Source organism: Periophthalmus magnuspinnatus, chromosome 21, assembly GCF_009829125.3.
Source record: "Periophthalmus magnuspinnatus isolate fPerMag1 chromosome 21, fPerMag1.2.pri, whole genome shotgun sequence".
NCBI lineage: Eukaryota > Metazoa > Chordata > Actinopteri > Gobiiformes > Gobiidae > Periophthalmus > Periophthalmus magnuspinnatus.
The window spans coordinates 12,594,037-12,619,314 of NC_047146.1; the positions used below are offsets into that span (position 1 = coordinate 12,594,037).

Here is a 25,278-nt window from a genome sequence, read left to right on the forward strand (position 1 = left end):
AAGACTCGACTCAACTTCGGTGTCTACACTAGGTGGGTGGGTATTTATTAAAAAAACACACAAAAAAAACTTACTCCCATGACATAAATCCTTTATCAGCAACAGGTTAGACACAGGTTAAAATATAGATTAAGGCAAGCAGTGAGAATAGTTAAGGTTGGGATAAGTCTCCAGGAAATGATTGTACATCAGTGTAATGTCCTCAAGAAGAACATGTGTGTGTATGAATCATAGACTGTAATCAGAGACTCTTCAGAGACCTTCTAGCCACTGCATTCAAATAGGAAGTGAGTATGGGCGTACTTCCGGCTCCATGGCTCAAATTCACTACATTACATTAGAAAACTGTCACACCTCTCCCTGTAACTGCTGCAGTGAGCCTCGTCATTTTGGTCTTAAAATATTTGTATTATCCCGCTTTACGTGGTCCTGGTGTTTTAATTTCAGTTACTTCATTAATAACAGACAAATCAGGTGCCTTCTTTTCCCAAGTTTGCTCCCGCTAGCATTGGCAATAGGTTTGATTGACAGTGTTGCTAAGGACCCGTTCCCAGTCGCTACCTTCAACAGCCTCACTCCAGATTGGATCTTTGGTTGCTATGATACTCATGAACGGAGATCCAAATATGGAAGACGACTGCAAACTGACCCCTAAAACTGCGAGCCTCGATGAAATTAATTTGACTGGAGCTAAACGCTATGGGTCACACTCCCTTAGTCCACTTCTTCATACGGTCTATGGTGAGGATAAGTGGTTCTTTTTGGTAGTACTACACCCTTTTTGAATAGATTATGTTTACCCAATTCACCTATTTACTTCAGCCAGACATGCTTAGCTTTCCAAATCGAGTGAAGTTCTTTGTCCTGTAATCAGATGGGACAAATTGGAGAATATGAAGCCGCAGGAGATGGACAGAAACCTTTCGGAGGGGGTCCCGACTGTGCTGCTTGTGGTCTCATGTCGCGTTCCCTCCCACTCACTTCAAGCACCGTGGCTAACTTCCGCGCTAACCTCTGATGAGAAACAAAACCACCCACATATACTCGGATCTCCTCAATCAACCTTTTTAATTACTATCAATTTACCCTCAGATAAAGCAGGACAAGACTGTTTTTTTCTGTCTACTAAGAGGCAAAATAGGCAGTGTGGCAGATCAAAGCCAAACACAAGAGCCAGGTGCAAGGAGATCAAACCTTTTATGTAGCGACTCCTGCAGCTGCCCAGACAATCCGTAACATTAGGCTTTGTTTGAGAAAGAAAAAAAAAAAACCTGGAAGAAAACAGTGTCTTTATCTAAATGGGCACAGAGGAGACTGGTGAATAGACTAATCATGTCTCAAATGCTTGATTAGATGTTTTGATGAGCCGTGCTTTCTGGATAATTAATGGTACGCCATGTTCTTAAATGCCTGCTGATTATAAATGTAGATGTTGACGTATAATTGCAACATTGAGGAAAAAGAATGTGCGCTTGAATCTAATTTAGACAGATAATGCTTCAAAGGAACTTAGAGAAAACCAAGGAAGATTTGCATTGTAGAGATGGACTCTTTGACTTCTTAAGAAACAACAGTCACTACGTTTACATGCAGAGAACTCCGAGTGCGCTATATAAGCAAATTCAAATAATCTTCTCCCAGTGCACATGTAAGCCAAAGAATTGAATAGGTGCGAACGGGTAGCTATGAGACATTCAGGAACGTCAAGTAATTGCAAGAGATTCCAACCAGGACACAGCCAACGTTTTTTTGGCATGGGCGCTGTTTGTTTACTATTAGGGACCTGTGGATGGATTAAGTCACAGGAGGGTGTTCCTGGAGAAAATCTGCGGGTTGCGTCCTCTGAGTGGAGGTCTGCAGCCAGATCCCTCTCTGTAATCATGATATAACCACACTCTTGGCAGAAATAAGCAACATATAATTTACGCTGATCATTTGATGATGATGCAGACATGCTGTCAACTATGCTGCGCACATATTATTTGCCCTCTCCCGCATGTATAAAGTCATTTTAGCATGTGCAAGTCCATGGTGGAGTTGATCATCTCTGCTGATCTAAAATGAGTGATTACATGTTCAAACACATGTCTAATATTTGCTTGGCTGCGCCGAATGTAAATCAGACTGCACGCTTACATATAGTGGGTAATAAGCTTATAGGCTTCTCCAGATGTGTTGTTGAGACAATTTGAATGACAACACTTCAATTGTAGTTACCAGGTTTACATGCATTTTCATAAATTGGTTTACTTTGGACCAGGCAAGTTATCTGTGCATGTAAACGTAGTGAGTGTGTCCTTCATTCACCGGCTTAACTTATATCCTGTATCTCGATTTTACCAGAAAGGTATGCAGCTGAAAAATCAGAATTGGTTAAAAAGAAACTTAGCTGTTTTACTTTTGGTTTCAAGATTACATGATTAATTATCAGATGTTTTAATATTAATAATCAAATTATCAGTATCACACATCACAAGCTTCTCAAAGCACAAACTGTAGTCTTGCCCATTGACACAACCACAGAACGCACTGGTCAAAACTCAAATTGTCAATCTTCCGGTTGGTGAACGAAAGTTTTAATCACTGAGCCACTGCAGTACAAGTTTTTCCAGAAAGTCCATTGTTCCCCTTGACAGGCCTGAAATGATACAAAGGGACACGTTCAAACAGGCAGGAGTTTATTGGTCATGTGATGCTGCTGACCTTTCATCTGTAATCACAAACTTGGAGGTCCACTCCCGAGCGGAGGTCCGTGGGTGGGTGCTCCTGGAGTGTGGTGTGCTGGACGATGATCACAGCAGACAGCTGTAGTGGTGGGAGGTGTGGCTTTGCTTTGCCGCCTTGTCATTTCACACATGCACAAATGCTGCTGCAACTTTAGGTACCGAACCGTATACCCCCACTTAGACAGTCCGATGGACACGCTGGAAAGAGTGGCTGATGTTTTAAAGAGGAGGATTTTACTTCTATGGCGTTTTAACTGCTAACACATAATATATTTCAATCACCATGTTACTTATATGCTATTTTTGCTGAAAACAATGTATTAACATGTTTTATTAGTTTCACTTTCATTGTTCACGCTCCCCTTTCTCTTTGTGCTAAATTACTCCCCCTCAGAGCGCTATCACAAGACAATTAGCATGATGAAACTAAAGCAAATCGCATCAGGTTTGTCAAGTTGTTGTGTACAGTTTTGTATCATGCTTTTGTATATTTATGGAGAATTGTCGTGTAAGTGCATGGCTGGTGTAGACTGGTGAGCTGAGAACTGGACAGAATTGTACAGCTAAACGTAAGGAGGGTTTGAATAGGGCCAGAGAGAACTAAATTACTGAAACATGCATGAATGACATCTGAAACCTCTTTAGACATGTTTTTGATGAGTGACCAATATTATAACATGGTAGAAAGCTCCAAAAGAATGATTTTGCATAATATACCTCCTATTTAAGGTTGGTGAATCCAAATATAGAGTGGAGACTACAGAGTAATGCCATTTAATAATTTAAAATTTTAATATGCAGTTGTTTTTTTGTTTTTTTTATTAAGTATCACATGAATAATAACTTTGATTGCAAAGTTGAAAGTTGATTTATTCGTAAATCCATTTAGTTGTGTCATTATTGTACCACCTTTTCAACATAGAACGCCTTTGATTAAAAGTCAAGAAAGAAACAGAGCAATTTGCAAAACTGCTTTAATTTAAAAAAAACTATACTTTTTAACACACACTGCCCTCCCCCAGTCTTGGGTTGTACACTTAAATAACACTTACTACAATAGTTACATTCACTGCAATTCAAAGAATGTGCAGCCCCGAAGCAGAATTATATAAATTATGAAGTACTGCATTATGAGAAAAACCTAAACCATTGCACACATAGATACTGTCCAAGGTTCCATAATCAGTTTTGAGAATCCTGAAACAATCCTAATTCTAATTCTGCCCGAGGAAGACATAAGACACAGCGTGCATGTTCCTGGTTCAAAAGGAAGTTGACCTCTCCAAATGTCATGTGAGGTTTCCCCTTAGTAAACAGCAGCCTTTTGATTGACAGTCTTTTTCTTTTTTTCAGATAACACTTTTTCACATAATAACATTTTATAGACCATCTCCCTTTCTGACTCATTTGGCTGAACTTATCTCTTATCTTCATGAATTCACTGCGTTCTTTTATCTCCTGAGCTTTATGATAGATCTGACCTGTCAGTGCAGGGGCTTATCTCTGCTCACCAAGTCTCCTTTTGTCAGATCTGTCTGCTCACAAAATATGATACTATATTCAATACTTTGAACAGGTAACTGCTGTCTCTCCTCTCTGATCTTATTCAGAGACTTTCTTAGATGTTGGGACCTCTGACCTCTGTCTGTATTGAATGAACAATCACGCATGTATTTTAATAATAATATAGACTGCTTAGTGCATATAGCTAAATATTTGTATTTATCAGAACAGGTAAACTGCAAAAAGCAAAGATGATAGTGTTTCAAATTTGAACTAGTTTATTTGGTTGATTTAGAATGTGTTGACAGTATTGTATATCAGTACAATGAAATGTCTTTAGGTCTGGACCCCATTACTGTAAAAAAAAACCTTTAACTGTAATTTTAAATTATTAAAATAATGTAAAACTCTTTGTTTATGCACTGTTTTCTCTTGCTCTTGCCAGTCATTGACCTTGTGTATTTACAATAATTCTTCAGTTGATTTTTATGCCAGGTGCCCTTCAGAAGAATCCATTTTTGGGACAGATGCTTAATCTTTGGGTAGAACCATTTTATTTATTTAATTTTAGCAAAAAATCAATGTAGCGATTTAAGTAAAATGTAGACTGTTTGGAAAACTTTGACTAACTTTACTTAGTATCAGTGTGACTTTGTTAGAGTCATTGTTGGTAATGTGACCGCAGAGCACCTCCAGACACGAGTTGGGCCACAATGGAGCCAGAGCCCAGGGAGCCTGAGCTTCAGCCCAGTGAGAAGCAATCTGAAGAAGCTCAATAAGTCATGACCCGCCCTGGGTGTATCATACGGCACTCAGCCTGCTCTGCTGCGGTGTGATAGGGGCGGCAGGGGCACCATTAGCCACGGAGCACCAAAGTATAGGTCCAACCAGTGTGCTCAGGTGGCAAAGCACACCTTTGTGGTTACTATTCACCATACACTTAATAGGCTTTGTATATATGGATATGGAAGGACACACTGTTCTATAGCCCACTGGAAATGAATGTATTTTAATTGTATTCTTTGTTGATGTACACAGATGTATGGAAGAGAATGTGTTTGTGAAAGCAAATGAGCCCTTGGCTACAACCCATCATGTTTAAATGTATCTAATGTATGTTCATTAACATGCACCATCCTGACCACATGAGTGTTCAAATAAAGACGAAGGGGAGAGTGAAAAATACATTTCCTAACACAATATCAATATAAGGTTAAAGGGCATTTTTGTACAAGAAAAAAAAAATCACCAAAATGGTAATTTGTTGTCATATGGTACATTTTTATTCAAGAGCATCTGTTTGTTTGAATGAAGAGACTCCCTGAAGCACAGTAAGGCAAATTACTGTTTTGTATCTTCATCTATGAGCTTTCTTTAAAACTTCTGTTCTTTTAAACTTTTTATTTTTTTTGTGATAACAAATATCTGCATTTTCCTAATCACAGATCAGATCTCATTTGGTCAAGCACTTGGTTCAGAATGTCCGTAAAACAAAAAAGAAAAATCTTTTAACTGACAATTGCCCTGATGTGTATTGACTGGCGCACCTATGCATACATATGTGACGTTATCTGCCGCTCTGTGTACGCTGGTTCATTACTGGTGCATTGACTGAGTGTAGCTGACAGCTGGGGCAGAGGAGAGCAGAACGCAGGACACTGCTACTTGGTAGCCAGGTCTAAACTGTCACTACACATCTATACAGGCACATCTCAAGACCGCAACAGACATCAACATATTTATGCTAAACTACATGTGTTTAGAAGATTATGTGCCCCGCTTCCGAAGTAGTCTATTTTATACAGTGATATGGTACCATCATCAGAATAATCTTTTATTTTCTTGAGATTAATATCAATATCTAAATGAAGAAATAAGGCAAAAGATAAAACAGGCTCAAAGTCCTATATAGTCTCAAATATGTGCAAAGCCACTGAGCTAAACACATAAAAGCTGGAGGCACTTTACCGTAAAAGAAAGACCTTTTCAACAGTTTGATAAAAAATACATGTTCAGTTGGATTCTACTGAAAGGTCAAAAAACACAGCATGGCAAGCTATGGAAAAATGCCAGTGGCACCAAAATGTTCTTTGAAATACCAAAGAGGAAAACGCATATGGCCTACTGTACATGCTGATATATACGCCTGTACTGTAGGTAAGAATCTAAGTAGGCTACTAAAAGATTACATGCTAATCCCTCTTGGAATATTGTAGCTACAATATAGAGCAGCAATAGGCTTAACATAGGCTTAACTTTGTTGTATAGAGGCTTAGGTAGAGATAAATTACGGCACGTGTATGGGTTATAAAAAGTAGTTATGTGGTATTTTCTGGGGCAAGTGATTTCAAATGTATGCTAGTGCTAAAATCCTCACCCTAAAGGCCTACATTGATGGTTAAGATAGCGGGATGTAACATGTTAGCAAAGTTTTGGTAGAAAATGTCGACTTAACATTCATATTATTGAAAAAAAAACAAAAAACAAAACGTAATTATAAGCTTTACATTATATTCGTGAGATAAATGAAACAAACTACTTACCTACTATTCCAAATTCCTTCTGGTTATGGTAATTCCTTCCAACAATTTTGAAACCCACTGAGAAAAGACACAAAATACTTCAAACTCTATTTCTGCTTCAAGTGCTTTGTCAAAAGGCTATTACTTTTCTGGTAATGGTGTATGGAGAAAATCTTCCGAAACAAGCGTAATTGACGTAGCTGCCAGTGAGCTGCCGGCTTGGAAGGTCAATATATGCTGTAACACACTTACCAAAAATTGAAATGGATTTTTGGAGTCCACATCAAATCATATGACTATTATTTTAATGCAATAAACACTCATTAGATATTTGCATGACCGGAATGAATAATGAGCCACTGCTGGGAATCCATAAAGGCTTTGCCATGTATCATCCGAAAAGGTCATTTGTGAGCGGGCTGGGGAGGGAAAAGCTCCATTAGACCTCAGTATTTTTCTGGGAAAGTCAGAACTTGAAAAAGACTGAAGGAAACAGTGAACTTAATCTGCCAAAAATCTAAGTATGGACTAAAAGAAGTGGGCTCTGTGTAGTTATATGAGTGTAAAAGCAATACATGAAAACTCAAATTGTATTTACTTGGGATGCTGATTTTCAGAATACAAAAAGTAGCATTGATTTGTGATTCCTCATGCCAAATTGCTACTGTTTTTTAGCTTGTTTGCCATCACAAAACAAAACAAAAAAGTTAGGCAGACGCAGGTAGTACTCACCCAACACTTTTTTATCGATTACACAAAGTTAAATCTACAGAGTCCTTAATGTCCCATAAAAATAAAAAAGTATCTTGTTCACAGTATTGAGAAGTAACTAAATACACGTACCAAAGATATATATTAGAAATAAATGTTTTTATTCACTGTATTTCATTCAAGCTAGATTGATATGCAGATGATTTTAATAAACCGAGAAAACACTTTGAAATCCATTTGAGAGAAAACCACAGACATTTTTCCTTCCATAAATGCACAAAGCGTTTCCCTGCATATTTTTCAAAAACAAAATAGTAAGTATTTCTAAAATAAACTGAAGTATGTCCAGCTGCGTCACCACGTTTGCTTTGGTGTTTTTGGTCTCACTTTTGGCTTCTGCCCAAACTATAACACTGCCCTGTAACTGACCTGGTGAACCGGGCGACAGCAGGAGCCTGATGGATTCTCATTGTTTGTGAACTCATTGAGTATCACAAAAGTTCATCTTGCTGGCCAGATTACGTACTCGGTATTCTGTAACTAAATCTATGTTTAAAATACTTTTCACTGCCTTATTTGTTCATCCTAGATAATTATCTTAGGGGACTTCAGGGGCTCTGTACTATTCAGGTTTGACAAAGAAGTAATTTATCCCTGACTGAAGAGCTAGTGGAATGTTGACTATGGGGGCAAATCACTGTAATGAACTTTACACAACTAAACATGACTTTTCAATCTGGCTGAGGTATTTTCATTGTGTTGTCTGCATCCCAAACCATGTAAGATTTATACTGTATGTTTTTCCCTAAGCCTCTTAAAAGCTGCAGTGTGAGCAGTGAAGAAGAAAGTGTATTTTGTTCACATAAAAGCTGTAGAATTGATCGACCTGGTTGCAGAAATGGTCTAGTTTCAAACAGACTCTGTTCTTTTCATGATCAGGTAAACTCTTCAAATTTCTATGTATAAACAAGTAGCTCACATAGAAATTTGCCGGTAGTGTTTCATGATATCGGCACACAAGTGAAGTGCTGCAATGAATGATGGCAGTATTGTTTGTGTATTGTTTTGTGTATTGAAATAGATAGAAGAATAATAGATCCATGATTGGCATTTGTGTTTGGTTGGGTTTTTAGCAGGTCCGCAGTACAGATATATTGCAAAACATCTCTTAAGGTCAAAATGAAACTGATAAATCATTTTGTCCTCTGTGAACCAGTAAGTGTGTTAGCATGCTAGTAGTTGTTAACATTACAGGGAACAAAACTGAACTCATCTGAAATATGTGAAAAGCTAGGAATGTGTAAATGCAAGTGCAAATGTTAAAACTAGTTATCTTTTTCAAGATTTTAAAGAATAATAGTAAGTAGTCATGGTTCAAGATGGAGAAGAGTTCTATAATATGGTTACCCCAAGTACTTTATCTCACTAGCGGTAGAAGTATTTATTGAACAGCAATTGAAATGAAGTTGAAATTACTTCTGCTAACTTCTACATCTACACCTAATCCTTCACAGACACTAACTATTGTCCACACAGCCCCCTAAACAAGGATTACCCTGAGGACCCTGTCAGGAGGTTTCACATGTTCTTACAGTACAATCCGGTCAGGAGGCCTCGTATGTTCTTTCCCTGTGTTATTTCAGTGTAAAACAATCAACAGAACAACATCCCCATGACTCATCCCACTACTCAACTCTTCTATGGAATCATTCTTCAAACCGCGTCGCATGGATTTAGCTCTGCATGACTTCAGCCTTCCCTTCTGCCATTGTGGTGAAGCCCCGTCGCCGCGTGATGTCAGCTGTCGCACATCGAAGAGCTATTAGCTGCTGCTTTTCACCGCTTTCGGACACCCCCTCCCTCTTCAACCAACCAAAGACCACACTGCAGCCAGAACTCACTTTGAAGAAACCACAGGACAAAATCAATGCGCTCTGGAACAAATGACATTTAGACAAAAAAAACGGGGAAAACTTGTAAAATGTATGACGCAAGTTGCAGGTTTTGTTGAAAGATACAGATCAGCTTGTGGAGACGGGATTGATGAGGGATTTGTCGGGCGGAGAAGACGGGGAGATGATTGTGGCGTGCTGTTGCTGCTGCTATTTGGGGCTTTTAGTCACTATCCAGTTCATCGACTGGACTCCAATTGCCAGCCAATCACAGCGGAGGAAGCCAGGTCTGCTGCAAGCCTACAATCAACACCCTGCAGATGCTGCCACAGCCAACAGATCACATACAGTAGGAGCAGAGAGGGACGGCAGCCCAGGCCACTGTGCAATGCAATACAATGTTCCTTTATGACATGCTCGTGGAAGAAATTAATGGAGGTTTTGATTTATTTATTGCCTCAAGGTTTAGAAATATTTTGTATACAATGAATAAAAGACACTGGACACGTCACTGAATGAGTTTAACATTTTGGTACCACTTTATAATAACTAATTAGCCTTAATAAAGTACTTCATTGACTCACTTGTAGTAACCTCTTAATAAAAGGGCAAGGATTAGGGTATTAATGACGTATATTACTTCTTCAAAACGTAGTAGTACTTCCAAGTGTAGATAGTCCAACTCATCTTCAAGTAGATTTTATTACTTTACCAGTAAATTCCACAAAAATAGGCTATAACCATGTCTTCTCACTGTGACCGTTGTTGATTCTCTACAGATCAGACCTGTAATTTGGCTTGGAGGCTCCACCTGCTTGTTTCCATGGAGATAAATGTGTTTAATGTTCTACTGTGGAAACTTCAAGGCAACGCAATAGAAAAGACATGAAGATGAGCAGGTGGCGGACGCTCTCGTAGAAAAACATTCCCTAGTAGCCCCATGTAAAACTGACTTTCATCCAATATATACACACAAATTGTCTTCAAACTTAGCGTAGCGTTTCCAAACTTGACACTAACCTCTTGTACTGTAGGTAAAAAAAAAACAAAAAAACATATCAAATCTGGCTGTAAAAATGGTTGAGCCTAGTTGACAGCGTTCCCTGGTAGTTTGCTCTCTGCTGGATATTAAACTGGCACTACATTTTCCTGGGAGCTATTCCCAGCAGTCCCTAATGAAAGCAATCACAGCAAGCACACAAAACATGCGGCGCCACATACAGAAATTAATTCAGTCTGGGGCCATGCCTTAAAATAGTGTACACTCTATACACATCTATTGCATCATGGCCTTACAATGCAGTCTTATAAATGTCTATGATTTGCTATTTACAAAGAGCTGTGTTTGCATAGAGGCATGTTACTCCAGTTTATTTTTCAATGTAAGGCAATCATTTCAAACTTTAAACAAATTAATGACTTTTAATGTACGAGTTCTCATTTATTGGTTGTATTGAGAGTTGACTTCTGAACTAAAACACTGTGGTAAAGTTGGGGCGCAGCATCTTAAACGTATCGCAGACCTTCAAGAAAACACCGTCTGAACTCGCAGCGGTTACGTTTAAAACTACATTGATGAATCTTAAAATGACGTAAAACTTAAGTGCAAATATTATGTTAAAAGTCTAGTTTGGCTGCTTTTTCTCAGGCCACCATTACGCTCTAAGGGACAGTATGGCACTCCTTGTATTTTGCCAACATAATTCAACCGAACGCAAGACAGAGATCAACAGACCAGCAAATGACAAACATTAAGTTCCGTAATTGGATTTTTTTACAGCAGCGTCATAAAACTGTGCCAAGTTTATACCACAGTGTCAGAAGTCTATGAAACTCAGATACGCCTTTTAGATTTAGAAAGAGCATACGGCGAACTGTAACCCAACGTCAGGGAATCAGAAACTTTGTGCTAGTCCTAAGCCTGGAAAATAAATACAGAAGAAGAAGAGGAAGAAGATTTATAGTGCCTTTCAAGACACGTGAAGCACAGTGAGTTAGTCATTCACTCACGATGGTAAGCTACTATTTTATTGTAGCCACAGCTGCCCTGGGGTAGACAGCCAGAAGCAAGGCCGTCATTTTGTGCCATGTGTCAGGGCACAAAGGCAGTACACACTAGAGCCACTGTTGCCCCACTGTGTCACCTGGCATTCTGAGTGGTCCCCATCCCAGAACTAACCAGCCCCAACCAGGCCCAACCCGGCATAGCTTTTTAGATCAGACGAGATCAGGCATTGACAAAACAAAAACACAACCTTTTTTACGTTACCAATAAACTAATAAACTAGATTCATGTATTGAAAATGCATTGTTTTGTTTCCGTGAGATGGAAAGAAACAGGGATAAGACCACCATTCTCACCGTTTTTAACTCCTTACGGTGCTTGTTAAAAACGAAAGTGACTCTCATTATTGTCAGCGCAGTTTTAGAGAACAAAACGCACTTGTACAATCCCGTGACACTCGCAGTTGCATTCTCATACAGGTGGAAAGCACTTTGGAGAACAGTATGATGTCTATAAGGCATTTAGTCTGGTAAGTGGAGCACAGGTGGACCATCACATGCAGCATATTGCCCCCTGACAGGCCTCTCCATGGACTGAGATGTGAGTCTGCACCCAAGGGAGCTGGAGACCACACACACACACACACACACACACACACACACACACACACACACACACACACACAGGTACGGCACAACATATGAGATGGGATCAAATTGATGGAAATAGTGAGTTTAAATTAAGAGGGGTGCTTTTATTTAACACCCTGTATCTCTGTGGGATCTTTGTGAGGTCAGTGAATGGCACGATATTTTAAGCTGCGAATCAGACAGGTTCTATAGGATTAAAGGCAAAGCACCAATCTGATAACACACAGTCCATTTCAATTAGTGTAATGTAGTGTCTGGTGAGATACATACATCTGTGCCGTCCTCATCAAGTCAGTTTATCAAAAATTATAGTCAGTTGGGGAGAGGTTTCATTTTGATATAGTTGTGATTAGCATTTGCTGTTCCCTTTTCAAATGAAGTCAGATTTATATATTAATGTTCATTTGTTGGTTTAATCATCACACATTCTAGCATTATTTCCTATTATAATTAACACTAGTTTAGACTTCCTCAGGCTGTGGCACCAATTTCCCTGTTATAATTTCACATACAGTTTGAATATAGATCAGAATAACTACAATTTAGTGACACTGATAATGTCAGTGTGGTCCATGTTTTCTGTCTTATGTGTGTAAAATGAAGCGAATGCAACGTTAATTAAATCAATACTTAATAATATAAAAATCACAATGTACACAACCACTTAATGTTGTTCGAAGCATTATTTTGTGCTGTTTTATTGCTTGTTGGTAGGTTTTGTTTTGGTTTAATTTTCATGCTCTTACAGTCCTGAAGTTTCAATGTATTATTATTTTATTGTAATTTATTTTATTCTTTTTTTTTTTTTTTTTTTTTACCTTTGATGTAATAAAATGAAAACTTTAAGTACTTAATGCATTTATTCCAATAACAACAATTACATGACAATATGTGTTCGTCTTCATGCGAACACTAAATATTAACCATTAAGAAATACATAGGCAGTAAATACAGTTGTATGCCGTATGCAAAAACACATACAACACACAGAACATGTTAAACAAAACAGAGTCTCCATTGCATTGGCAATATGAGAGTTACAAGCAGCCAATATTGTATAGTGCTTTGTCACCAACTGGACAAAGGCTGCTTCTACTGAACTCGTTACAACAGTGCATGATTGAGTATAAACAAAGAGGCTTAAAACGCACTCTACCTCTCAGAGACGAGTGTGGCATTAAAAGCCAGTGGAAATACACTTGAGACACCAGCTTTGACTGTCGCGTGGTGAGTGTCCATCTGACGTACGGCTAAGTACAAACGTGGAAAAAACACAACTGTCTTTACGCAGCGCAAAGTGGGTTTATCTGCCACCGCTCCAGTCTCCATCCAACTGGACAAGTGCGTAAAGGTCCGTGTCCATCAGTACGCTCCGACTATCACCGCCTCCGCCTCTTTGGACGGTCTCCTGTCCGTCACCAGAAAGTTTATCATCCCTTCAGACTTTATGAGGAGGTTGCAACCCAGAAAGAAAATGCCAAAAACCACGGTCAGAGAGAGTACGCACATGACGGCGATCTGGACCACGCGCATGATGAAAAGGCTTCTCTCATCCGGGGCGGTCGCCACAAAGCCATTGTCAGTCACCACAGAGGAAAAGTTACAGCAGAAAATCTCTTCTGTTTTGTTGAACAGACCGACGTCCGTTTGGTTAAAGCCCGTGTTATTCATATCCACTTTTTACAGGACGAAAACTTAAGACGAAAACTAAATTACGCACTTGCCACAATCCCAGAGAAATTGTCATTTGGTGCAAAGTTGGAGAAGTTCCGTCACATAATCACACTGCGCGCCGGTGGAGATGGAGAAGCAGAGGTTACATCGCATACTGAGGTTGTTCAGTGCGTACTGGAGCCAGTTGGAGAGCAGAGTGACTAGACCAAGCCGCGGTTAAATAGCCCCACGGCACCTGCCAGTGACATGCAGCTCGAGAGTTAGGGCAAGTACTGCAAGAGCGCCACCACACGGTCAGACTGGGCCTAACAGTGCATGGTGAGCATGGACAGGCTCAATGACGCGCAACATGTGGAGTCACATTGGTTAATCTGCTTCTTTTTTATTGATCAATGTCTATTTTATACTTTGATCTTCTAACTTTCTCTTCGTTAAATAAACCATTTTGTGAAGCCAGACATAAATTATATGAATGCTATTTAGTCACAAGTATCCATACCCACTGATACAAGTATATACTGCATAGTGTTAATAGGTTAATAGAAAATCATTCTCTGAGATAAGACACACTCATTTTGGGTCCAGACAAAACTATCTTTTTTTTGCTAATCAAAGTTTTGTAAATAGTCTATCCCTTTTGTTAATGATCCTCTAATGTCTCTTATTTATCAATCAACATTTAAATAATAATCCTAAATCATCTTTAATAACTTTAATCATTTTCATTGTTGACTTGACTTTTATTGTATTAGTTTTTGCCAAAGGAAACATGTTGGACCCCTCATACTCAGAGTTTGTGTCATTTGTGTTTGTTAAATAGGTACAGTATTTTTGATCTGTTGTATTTTAACTGTTCAGTTGCAAAATGGGAAGTGTTTACATTTGAATCTGTCATATTTTGGTGTTATTATTATTTGAGATAAAATGTGTTAAGGTTTTTTGGGTTTCAGATGACATCACAACATTCTATAGGCCAATATTAATTAATACAGACGGGGGCAGCTAAAATGAATATTGTTAAAACAAACTGATGTTAATACTGTGTGTTCTTGGGTTTAGTCAATAATTGAAAATATCTGATTAAACATTTGTGCATTTGCCTTTTGGACATTTATGAAAAAGTACAATGGAATCAATAGGAAACATGGTCTGTTCCCCATCTGGGAATATGACATCACATTCTAGGCTCTGAAAACTACTAACATGAGCTGTGCAACTTCTTCTGACAGAATACATCCCCTTCATACTCACAGCAGTTTGTCCCATTTGTATTTGTTAAACAGTAAACTTTCTGGACTGGACTGAGCCTCTGTAATTTTTTACCGCAACACCCAGAACACAATGCAGATTGATATTAAAAGAGGAGGACTATAATAGCAGACTGATTATGCACCAAGAGCTGATTGCAGTGTAGTCTGAGAAAATTAAGTGACTTATGTTTATGGTCAGTTCTTCTGCTTATCAGGGGCCGGGTTGTGGAGGCAGCAGTCTAAGCAGGGACTCTTAGACTTCCCTCACCCCAGACACTTCTTACAGCTCCTCCAGTGGGACCCTAGGCGTTCCCAGGCCAGCCGAAAGACATTTTCTGGGACTTCCCAGGTGCCTCCTCCTGGTGGGACATGCCCAGAACAACTCCCCAGGGAGGTGTCCAGGGGGCATCCTGAACAGATACCAAACCTCAGCTGGCTCCTCTTGATGCGGAGGAGCAGCGACTCTACTCCGAGCTCCTCCTGTGTGACCGAGCTCCTCACCCTATCTCTAAGGGAGCGCCCTGCCACCCTGCAGAGGAAACTCATTTTGACCATTTGTAACCACGATCTTGTCCTCTTAGTCATTTCCCAAAGCTCATGACCATAGGTGAGGGTAGGAACGTAGGTTGACCTATAAATCGAGAGCTTTGCCTTTTGACTCAACTCTTTTTACCACAACAGTCCCATACAGTGACATCACTGCAGACGCTGCACCGATCCCTCTGTCAGTCCATCCTTCCCTCGCTCGTGAACAAGATTCTTTTTCCGGTTGAGAACCATGGCCTCAAATTTGGAGGAGCTCATCCCAGCAGCTTCACACTCAGCTGCAAACTGCCCCAGTCCAGGTTGCAGGTCGTGATTCAATGAAACCATCAGGAAAACATCATCTGCAAACAGCAGAGATGAGATCCTGTAGTCCCCCCTCAGCCCCTGACTGCACCTAGACATTCAGTTAATAAAAACTATGAACAGAGCTGGTGACAAAGGGCAGCCCTGGCAGAGTCCATCATGCACTGGGAACCTGTGACCAGGACAAAAACCACACTGCTCCTGAATCTGTTGAATTTCCCTCTCCAGAACCCTGGAATAGAGCTTTTGTATTATTCATGATCAAGTTTTAAAAAGTAAATTTAAAATATATTTTATTTTCAGTATCTACTCAGTGATCAAAGTATACAAAAAAAAAAAAAAGACGATGAAATCCACACCAGCGCGAAGAGGCAAATCAGGGAAGCTTCACCTTATGTCCCACTGATGTGTCTGAAGAGTGCTGTTGTTCAGGGCCAGCGGTTTGTTTTATTCACAGCCCATACATGCTCCAGCAGTAGGATGTGCTTTTAAGAGCAGGCGGACACACCACCCAAAGGCGCTTATAGCCTCCACCCAGACTCTGGTGTTAATATTCTAAACCCGGTAAAAGGCACCCAGATCCTGGCGCGTGCTCAGATGCACGCTCTCTCCAAAAGGGCCCGGGTGGAGCTGTGTTTCACCCACAGTTGCGGTTGGACACACGGTGGTTCTGTTTTAAGCTGCACTGAATGTCCAAAACCCAGGGCTCAATGTGTCCAAACACCCGCCAGGATCTGGATGCCCTTTACCGGGTTTGAAGAGAGAACCCAGTAATCTCTTCTCTTCAAACCCACCACTGGTCCCCAAATAACACCACTCTCCTCTCGTGACATTTTCAGACACATCACCCAAGAGCAGTGAGCAGAAGTTCCCAGGTCTGTGTTACCTGTGGCGAGTCTAACGTGCAGCTTACATTTGTACTGTCCTGTTATCAACTGATGATAATACAGAGGAATACAGTTGAATATATGCAGTTTAATTAAGCTGTTATTAAAATTTTGTGGTTATAACTATAAGTAAAAAACATACTCAGTACATGCCTGGAGTCTGTGGTGTTCATCAGTTTTGGGGTCTTTAATGACCACATCCGGTTTCATAAAATTAAAATGTTTTTGGTGTCGGTCTTCGTTTGTGTATTCTGTACAAACTGTATTTCAATAGGCCTATTCCTTTTAGTATTTTAAAACAAACAACAAAAATGACCCGTTATTCCATATTCAATTGCAGTTTCTAAATAGCAATATCATATACTCAAGTGCATTGACCGTATATGTATATATATGTATTTTTGTCTTTTTTCTCCATAATCACTTACACTCTGGGCTATTCTAACCCGGGTTTTATTAATAACCTCTAAACCCAATTGATAAATATAATATATAAACCCAAGATAACCAATATATGCATCCATTTTGTTGAAGATGGTAGGATTTAGGCCTAATTCTTTAAGTAAAACATCCTTGACAAAACAGACACTTTTTACACATTTGTTTTAATCCGTGTAAATGTCAGTACCGCGTCTCCTCCAGCAGATGGCAGCATTGTTCAGCTCTATCACCTCTAATGACAGTTTCTTGGAAAGTCTCATACAGTCTCATTCAGTTTTCTATTTTTATTGAAACCATGGCATCAAACAGTATTGTTCCAGTAAAAAAAAAAAAAAAAAAAAAAAAAAAAAAAAAAAATTAACTTTAATCTTAAACTTTAGTGTTTTTATGTAGCTCATGACAACAGAATTTGGCAAATATTTAAATCCACAACCAAGCTTCTATAATTACAAAAATAAGCAAAATTTTGTGTAAAACCACTTTTGTCACGAGACACTCAATATTTTTGTATAAGGGAAATAGATCTAAGAATATTTTTTGTTTGTTAAAGGTGAAACATTTCTACAAATATTACAAGTGGCTCTGTTTACTTATGATGTAAAGTCACTATTATAAGTCCTTATGAAGCACAAAGTAGCCTACATCAACCATATTATTTTTTTAGTAGGCTACATTTTATCATTATGATTTATTTATGGCCTATCCATATACATGCATCCTTACATGCACATACACATACACATACACATATACATATACATATACATACACATACACATATACATATACATATACATACACATATACATACACATACACATACACATATACATACACATACACATATACATATACATACACATACACATATACATATACATATACATACACATACACATATACATACACATACACATATACATATACATACACATATACATACACATACACATACACATATACATACACATACACATACACATATACATATACATACACATACACATATACATACACATATACATATACATATACATACACATACACATACACATATACATATACATACACATACACATACACATACACATATACATATACATACACATATACATATACATACACATATACATATACATATACATATACATATACATACACATATACATATACATATACATATACATACACATATACATATACATATACATACACATACACATACACATATACATATACATATACATACACATACACATACACATATACATACACATACACATACACATACACATACACATACACATACACATACATATACATATACATACACATATACATATACATATACATATACATACATCCTTATAACACGTCCATGTGGCTGATGCAGAGTCAAACTGCCCAATAGGGAGAACACGGCCCTTTAAGACACTTCCACGCTATCTGAACCCATAAGCCCTTTATTATTACACTGTTCCTCAGCTTTACGCCTTATGCCTACTTTTACCATGCCCCTCTTAGCTCCACACTTCCTGGGATTACCCTGACTGACGTGCGTCTCAGCCAATCCGCGCACAGCAGCTAAACAGCGGCAGCTCGCTCTGATTCGAGGTTAGATTGAACTGAATCTTACCTCCTCTGTCCTCTCTGCCACCGACAGCGATCAAATATTCTGTCGGGGGGAAACAGGTGCGTGCCAAGGCGAAGGTAAAAACGTTGAAACCGAGGCGCACGGATGATGGAGTGCGCCGTTACCCAGCTGCGCACGAACAGGTATGGAGAAAGCGAGCTGATGTTTGAACGCGCATCTCTATGGCTCTGTGGACTCCTGTGTGTTGAGAGATGGACTGTAACTTAAGTGTCTTTTCCAGGGAAGATTCTTACCTTTGTAACGCGGCATAAACTGCACATTAGGGCATGAGTCTGCGTTCAACACGTTGTTTTAGTGGCCAGACTAGAGGAAGACACTGCACCATCTCCACGTCTATAGATCAATAGGTAAGTAGCATATTGTCTTTTTTTTTTTTTTTTTTTTTTTTTGGTCTCTGGCGTTTCCTATCATCCTTGTGTCCCTTTCTCTTTTACGTCACATCACATCAAAACACGTACCATCCCATTTTTACACACATATGAACCCTGTACATTCCCTCTCATACATTTTAGTGCTGCATTGTATCCAGACATGGCTTTAGTTTTGTGTATTTGCTTGCAAAAGAGGCCACGGTCAATTGACCTAATGGGCTTACAGGGATCAGCAGTAATCACCTTCTATGGGGACAAATAGCACTGGGTTTAGTAGTTCCGCATTTTCAATACTAAAGCGTAATAGTCATTTTAAGTGCAATTGATTTTCATATTGACTTCAGCACCTGTGCACTAACCATATGTTATCAGGAGCCTGTGCAAACCATGATTATGCAAATCTACCATGAGTCTGTAGAAGTTATGTTACCTGTAATACCCCTTTAGAGACAATAGATCAGCTGTGAAATGAATCTAAACTAATGACTTTTACACGGTGCAATTTCTGATGTGTTTAGGGAGTAGAGTGTTATGCATTGATTTGGGGTGTGTCAGATGGTGTTACTGTCAAGTGCCTGGCAGCTTTGTAAAGAAGTAAGCTTGATGAATGAATGTAGCTAATAGCGGTTTGAGCACAAAGGGACTAAAATAGCCCGTGAGGAGATATTGACTGGAATATTCATTTTATTGGGTCATGCTATATTGATATAAATAAAAGACATTGACTTCAGTTCAGTAGAATAGGTATAGGGAGGGATATCTGGTAATATTTTTTAACCTTTTGCGTTACTTTTAATGTTACTGTTATTAAACTATTGCTCCCTGCCTGTATGCCCTACATGCACAAGCGTTTACTTAGCGCAGGAGTATCAAACGTGCGGCCCGGAGGCGAAATGCGGCCCGCGAGATGATATTTTGCGGCCCACGTGACGATATGAAAGTTTAATGTTAGCGTGGCGTTACCGTGTTGTGTGTAGAAGCCTCCTCCGAATCTGTAAACTCCAAACGCACGTGTCACTCGCGCTGTGGTTGGCTGTTTGTACTCCTCGTCACAAAAGAGTCAACAAATAACGATGTATATGCATAAAATCCACAAGAATTGGCATATTTCCTCATGTGTGTTGAAAACAGCGATGACGTTTGAGAAGATTTTGGCAAAGCATTTTTTGTGGAATACTCTGCCTCCTGCGGGCCCTCAGATAATTTGAGACCTCTGACTTAGCGAGTAGGCCAAAATGTACACACAAATTTCAATATTCCAAAAGACCACGGTGTATTAGTGCATTAGTGCATCTTTAAGGCACTGTAAACCTGATACAGTGCCTTAGGTGCACTATGTAACTTTTCTAATGAAATGCCCGTCACCAGGGAGATGTTATTGCTTTGCCTGGAAAGATCCACAGTATAACATTACACTTATTTATCCAATTGCCATCCATTTACTCAATTGCAGTTGTTTATTAAAACAGTTTCACCTGCTTGTGTCCATGGAGATGTTGAATGAGATATAGAACATGTGCAATAACCAGAAAAGTTACCTAGTATACCTTTTAAAAAGTTTTTTAGTAATATCACATTGTAATAACTGTGTTTTATATTGAAGCACATTCCTAGTTTGTGGCCTTTTTTTACGTTTACTACCAGAAGTTTCATTTCGACTTTCGATGTGAGGCTATACCAAACACTGGCAGTTGTTACACAGTATTGTTTTGTCATAAATTACAGCCCTATACACGTACAATAATATAAACCCCCGTCAGTAGCAAATCTCTGGCAGCTTATTGTAAACAGAGAATAGTTTTAACACTTTGTCTGCCGGGAAGCTCCAGTCCAGATGGCGAGCTAATTGACTCCTCTGTGCGGTGTGTGGTGTGACCAGTGCTAAACAGAGCTCTGCCGCTGACGCGTCAAGCAGATGGAACAAGATCTAAACTGACAACATTACCATACATCCCCCTTTGGAGCGTAGGTGAGTCCTCTATGTGATTTCACGCAGACATTTCCATTCGATTGTATTCTCTGGCTGCAAGTCTAGACTGAGCAATGACCCTGTGAAATTCATAGGTTAGGAGTTTTGTAATGAAAAATCAAAGTTGGACGGTCAGTGCGCTGTAAGTCTTTGGTCAGAGCCGTGATTTGAATGGAGAGAGAGAGAAAGGGGAGGTTTGATGAAAGAAAGTAGTCCTCGGGCGGCGGTGTCAAGACGTGATGGACATTCGGACAGAAAGGAGTGAAGACAATGTGCTACAGGATGTGACTAGACTGTAAAGGTGTAATTCTCAACGTGAAAGACGAGGAAATGGAAGGAATGGATTAGTAGAATAATGCAACGGGACATTTCATTTAATCGTGATAATCGGCAATTAAGATAATCCTCATTATATCTCTAAAGCGTGCAGAAAAAAGCCACTTATCCATCATGTTCTCCTCTAGATCACTGCTGTTTTCATTGTTTTCACTTATAACTTTCAATTCTATAACAGTGTTTAAATATGGAACTTAACATTAAAACGATTCATATCCATAAAATTGTACTTCTGACACAAAATTTCTATATCGTCCCGTGCCGTGACAGTGGTGTAGGCGATAGGAAGTGATATCAGCCTTGATTCACAGTTCCTAATTCATGTAACTTGATGTGGTCAGATAAGATCATTAAAGTTTTAAGCTTCTTCTCTTTTGTCTACACTGCTCACTGTGATTGTTTAAAGTACATATGACAGGTTTTCATGTTTTGTTTTTTATTATTATTATTATTGTTGCTTAGTTTTGTGGGATAGGACCTGTGGTAAATACTTTCAGTTTTTAGATTTACATCAGTTGAGTAGTAGTTGAAAAGTACAAAAATGCAACAAGCTGTGTAATTTCTAAAGTGGAATAAATCTACCTTTGTCAACAACACGGAAAAGTTCATCCAACAGGGGGACAAGGATTTTTCTGGAGGTTAAAATCTAGTTAATTTAAGATTTCTTGTTTATTATTATTAGCCTGTTATAAGTCTAATCATAACTATTGTGTAATTTAGACACGATTTGGCCATTGTTAACATTATGGTTGCTAGGTAACAGTTATGTAATTACCTGTGATATCTACTGTGCGTGTTCAACCAGGAAGTGCTATATTTTAGTGAAATGAATAGTGTATGTAGTGTGTGAGTAGTCACATGTACTTTAAATACAGTTACTCCCCCAGTGTGTGAAGAAGGCTGTGGAGTAAATGGAGTGTTTGGGGAAAGGAGAATATTTGAGCAGTTATTTGTCTCTGCATTGTTCAGATTTGATTAAATGAGATATTTTGGCTTATTATTGGCTTATTATTTTGACATTATCAAACACAATTTCTCTTTATCTGCTTAAGTGAAATTAAAGCCAATTTACTGGCCCGGGTAGTTATAGTATTCTGGTTAGTAGTGGTCAGTGGCAGAGTGGGTAGTGTAGCCAAGCATTGTACTTAAGTAACGTTACTTAAAAATAATATGACTCAAGTAGAAGGACAAAGTAGTGCTCCAAGAAATTACTACTTTTACTTTGTTATGTTCCACCACTTCTCTTATTTGAGTAAAGTACCGTACTTAAGTATGTTTCTAGGTATCTGGACTTTACTTAAGTCAATTGTAAAGTGGATACTTTTTACTTTTACTTCACTACATCTGAGGTACTCCACTATATTTTTGAACAGAACTGAATAGTATTTTTTCTTATTGTTTGAGACCTGCTGAAAAGGCGGAGGGTTTATTTTTAACACGTTCATAATTTGAGCAAACAAAAATATAACCGCAAATAGACAAATAAAAACAGCTAGGACAAAAAGATCAATTCAATTGTTTCTGTTGAACAAAACTCAACACAAATCTTTATTAAAATCAATACATTTGAAGCTTTATTAGATCTCAAAATCACCTTTACTTTTTACTCTTTAAGTACATTTTTAAACTTAATGCTTTTACTTAAGTGGATTTTTTCATGTGATGCTTTTACTTTTCCTTGAGTATCTGTACTTTTACTTAAGCATTAAAATGGAGTACTCCTTCCACCGCTGAGTAATATTTATGAAGTGAATGAATAATACACATAATGACACCGCACACACAATACAAAAAGAGAATCACTATGAATAAATCTAACTTGTTTATTGACCCTGTTTCAACCAAACAACAGGAGGTGCTACATTGACCTGTCACAGTAATGTCTATATCGATTTATTCAATATATTAAAGCTGGAACAATATTTTCGTGGGATTAATATTTATCATATTTACATTTTCTTTGCACTACTGGGAAATTTTGGGTAGTTTTTTTTTGTCTATATGATAAGATTTAAATCGTAAAAGGTTGAATAAATACGTTTTATGACTCATTACAGATGCAAACTAAATATATAAGTGTTTCTTTTTAACCATACTGTACCTTTTAGAATAGTTTTGTGGTTTAAATCTGCTCTTGGGTTGTTGTGTCAGTGGCATAAATACAAAATAAATACAACAATATCTAACAGAACCACATTTAAACTCACATATTATCATTTTAATTGCTTATTCAAATGAAAATCCACTAAACCAAAGTGTGTGGTAAATATAATGCAAAACAAATTAATCTTGTCAATTCTTCTCTAATTAATATTCACACTGGCATTTCCCACACTCGCTCTCGACAGTAAATGCGACACTGTATACCTAATCGCTACCTATGCTCGTCGTTGAAAATGGTTTCTCGTGAAGTGAAGTCTGGTTTCTGCATATGTCATTTGTCCACTGGCACATTTAAACATCTCTCAGTGTAAAAAGGCTCTCTGTGTGGTACTAATGCATTGCTCTCAAGAGAAATGACTATGTGTGGCTGTAAATGCTGTAATTTGTATTTTAAAGCTGCTGTATTGCATAAACTTGACTCTTGTCAGATTTTAGCCATGTTATAATGATGTTACCTCCTCAAAAACAGACCTGGAGTTGTGTTTTGTTTCATTCACACATATTTCAGTGACCCGTTTATTATCAGATTGTCATCTCCAAAGCTCAAAATGCTCTGTTCCACCTTGTGATGTCATGCAGTGGTTTTCAGGTTACCTTTTACTTCGTGTTTGATTGAGATGGGAAATTCCAGCGCTGAAATGATCCAAATAGTGTAGAGAAGGTGTAAAACTTCATTACCACATAACATCACAAGGTGGAATTAAGAGAAGAACTCAGCCTAAATGTGCAGCTTTTGTGTGTTAAACATGTGTGAATGAAACAAAACAAAACTCCAGGTTTGTTTGTGATGAGGAAACAGCTCCAGCAACACACCAGCCTCACAGCAAGAAGCTCTCAATCTACTTTACTAGTTTACATATTATCGAACATGTACTTTCTTGAGTTTTTGAACATACAAACACATTAACTTGCCCAAAGTTGTGCAATTATTTATTGCCCTGCTTATGAGGCTTGAGTGCTCACATACCCCCTAGCTCAGCCCACTTCCATGCTTGTACTTATTACTTTTGATTATTAAAATACAATACAAAATAACTAACTATAACTAGAATAGAGTATTCTGGTTAGTAGTGGTTAGTAGTAGAGGTGGGTAGTGTAGCCAAACACCGTATTTAAGAGTAACGTTACTTCAAAATAATATTACTCAAGTAAAAGGACAAAGTAGTGGTCCAAGAAATTGGACCACTACTTTGGATGGAACGTACTTGGATGGAACGTAACAAAGTAAAAGTGCAGTACTTAGGTATGATTTTTAGGTATCTGTACTTTTTACTGTTACTTCACTACATCTGAGGGCAGGTATCTGTACTTTCTACTCCACTACATTTTTTAACTGGGCTGAAAAGTAAAAGAATTATTTTATTGCTGGAAAGGCAAAGGTGTTTATTTTTAACATGCTCGTAATTTGAGCAGACAAAATATAACCAACAAATAAACAAATAAAAACAGATAGTTAAAAAAAATCAGACTACTGGTCATAAATTTAGGGTTAGAAATGTCAAAAAAATAAACAGCAAAACAGACAAAAAAATAAATGGAAATCCGCTGCTTTCTCTGGTGAAATTCAGTATAAAGAGAGGAGCCTATCAGGTCTGCAGTTTGAACAGGAAGTTAATGGACCTGTTTCATATATAACAATGTAATGATCTATGTATTATGTAGTTTTATATTAAAT

The 25,278-nt window shown here is 38.3% G+C and overlaps 2 protein-coding genes across 2 annotated transcripts in view; one reads left to right on the forward strand and one right to left on the reverse strand.

Moving 5' to 3' along the window:
* Positions 1-13,280: 13,280 nt before the first annotated feature.
* Positions 13,281-13,796, reverse strand: rprma (reprimo, TP53 dependent G2 arrest mediator candidate a). The gene has a single exon (XM_033987297.2). It carries the CDS (start codon positions 13,678-13,680, stop codon positions 13,372-13,374), a length of 309 nt encoding a protein of 102 aa, XP_033843188.1. The 5' UTR covers positions 13,681-13,796; the 3' UTR covers positions 13,281-13,371.
* Positions 13,797-18,768: 4,972 nt separating this feature from the next.
* The window catches only part of galnt13 (UDP-N-acetyl-alpha-D-galactosamine:polypeptide N-acetylgalactosaminyltransferase 13), a 99,316-nt gene continuing 92,806 nt past the window's right edge, over positions 18,769-25,278 (forward strand). Inside the window, exons 1-2 of the mRNA XM_033987371.2 lie at positions 18,769-18,886; positions 18,985-19,111. The gene's annotated coding sequence lies outside the window, so the exon portion shown is untranslated. The remainder of the gene's footprint in view (positions 18,887-18,984; positions 19,112-25,278) is intronic.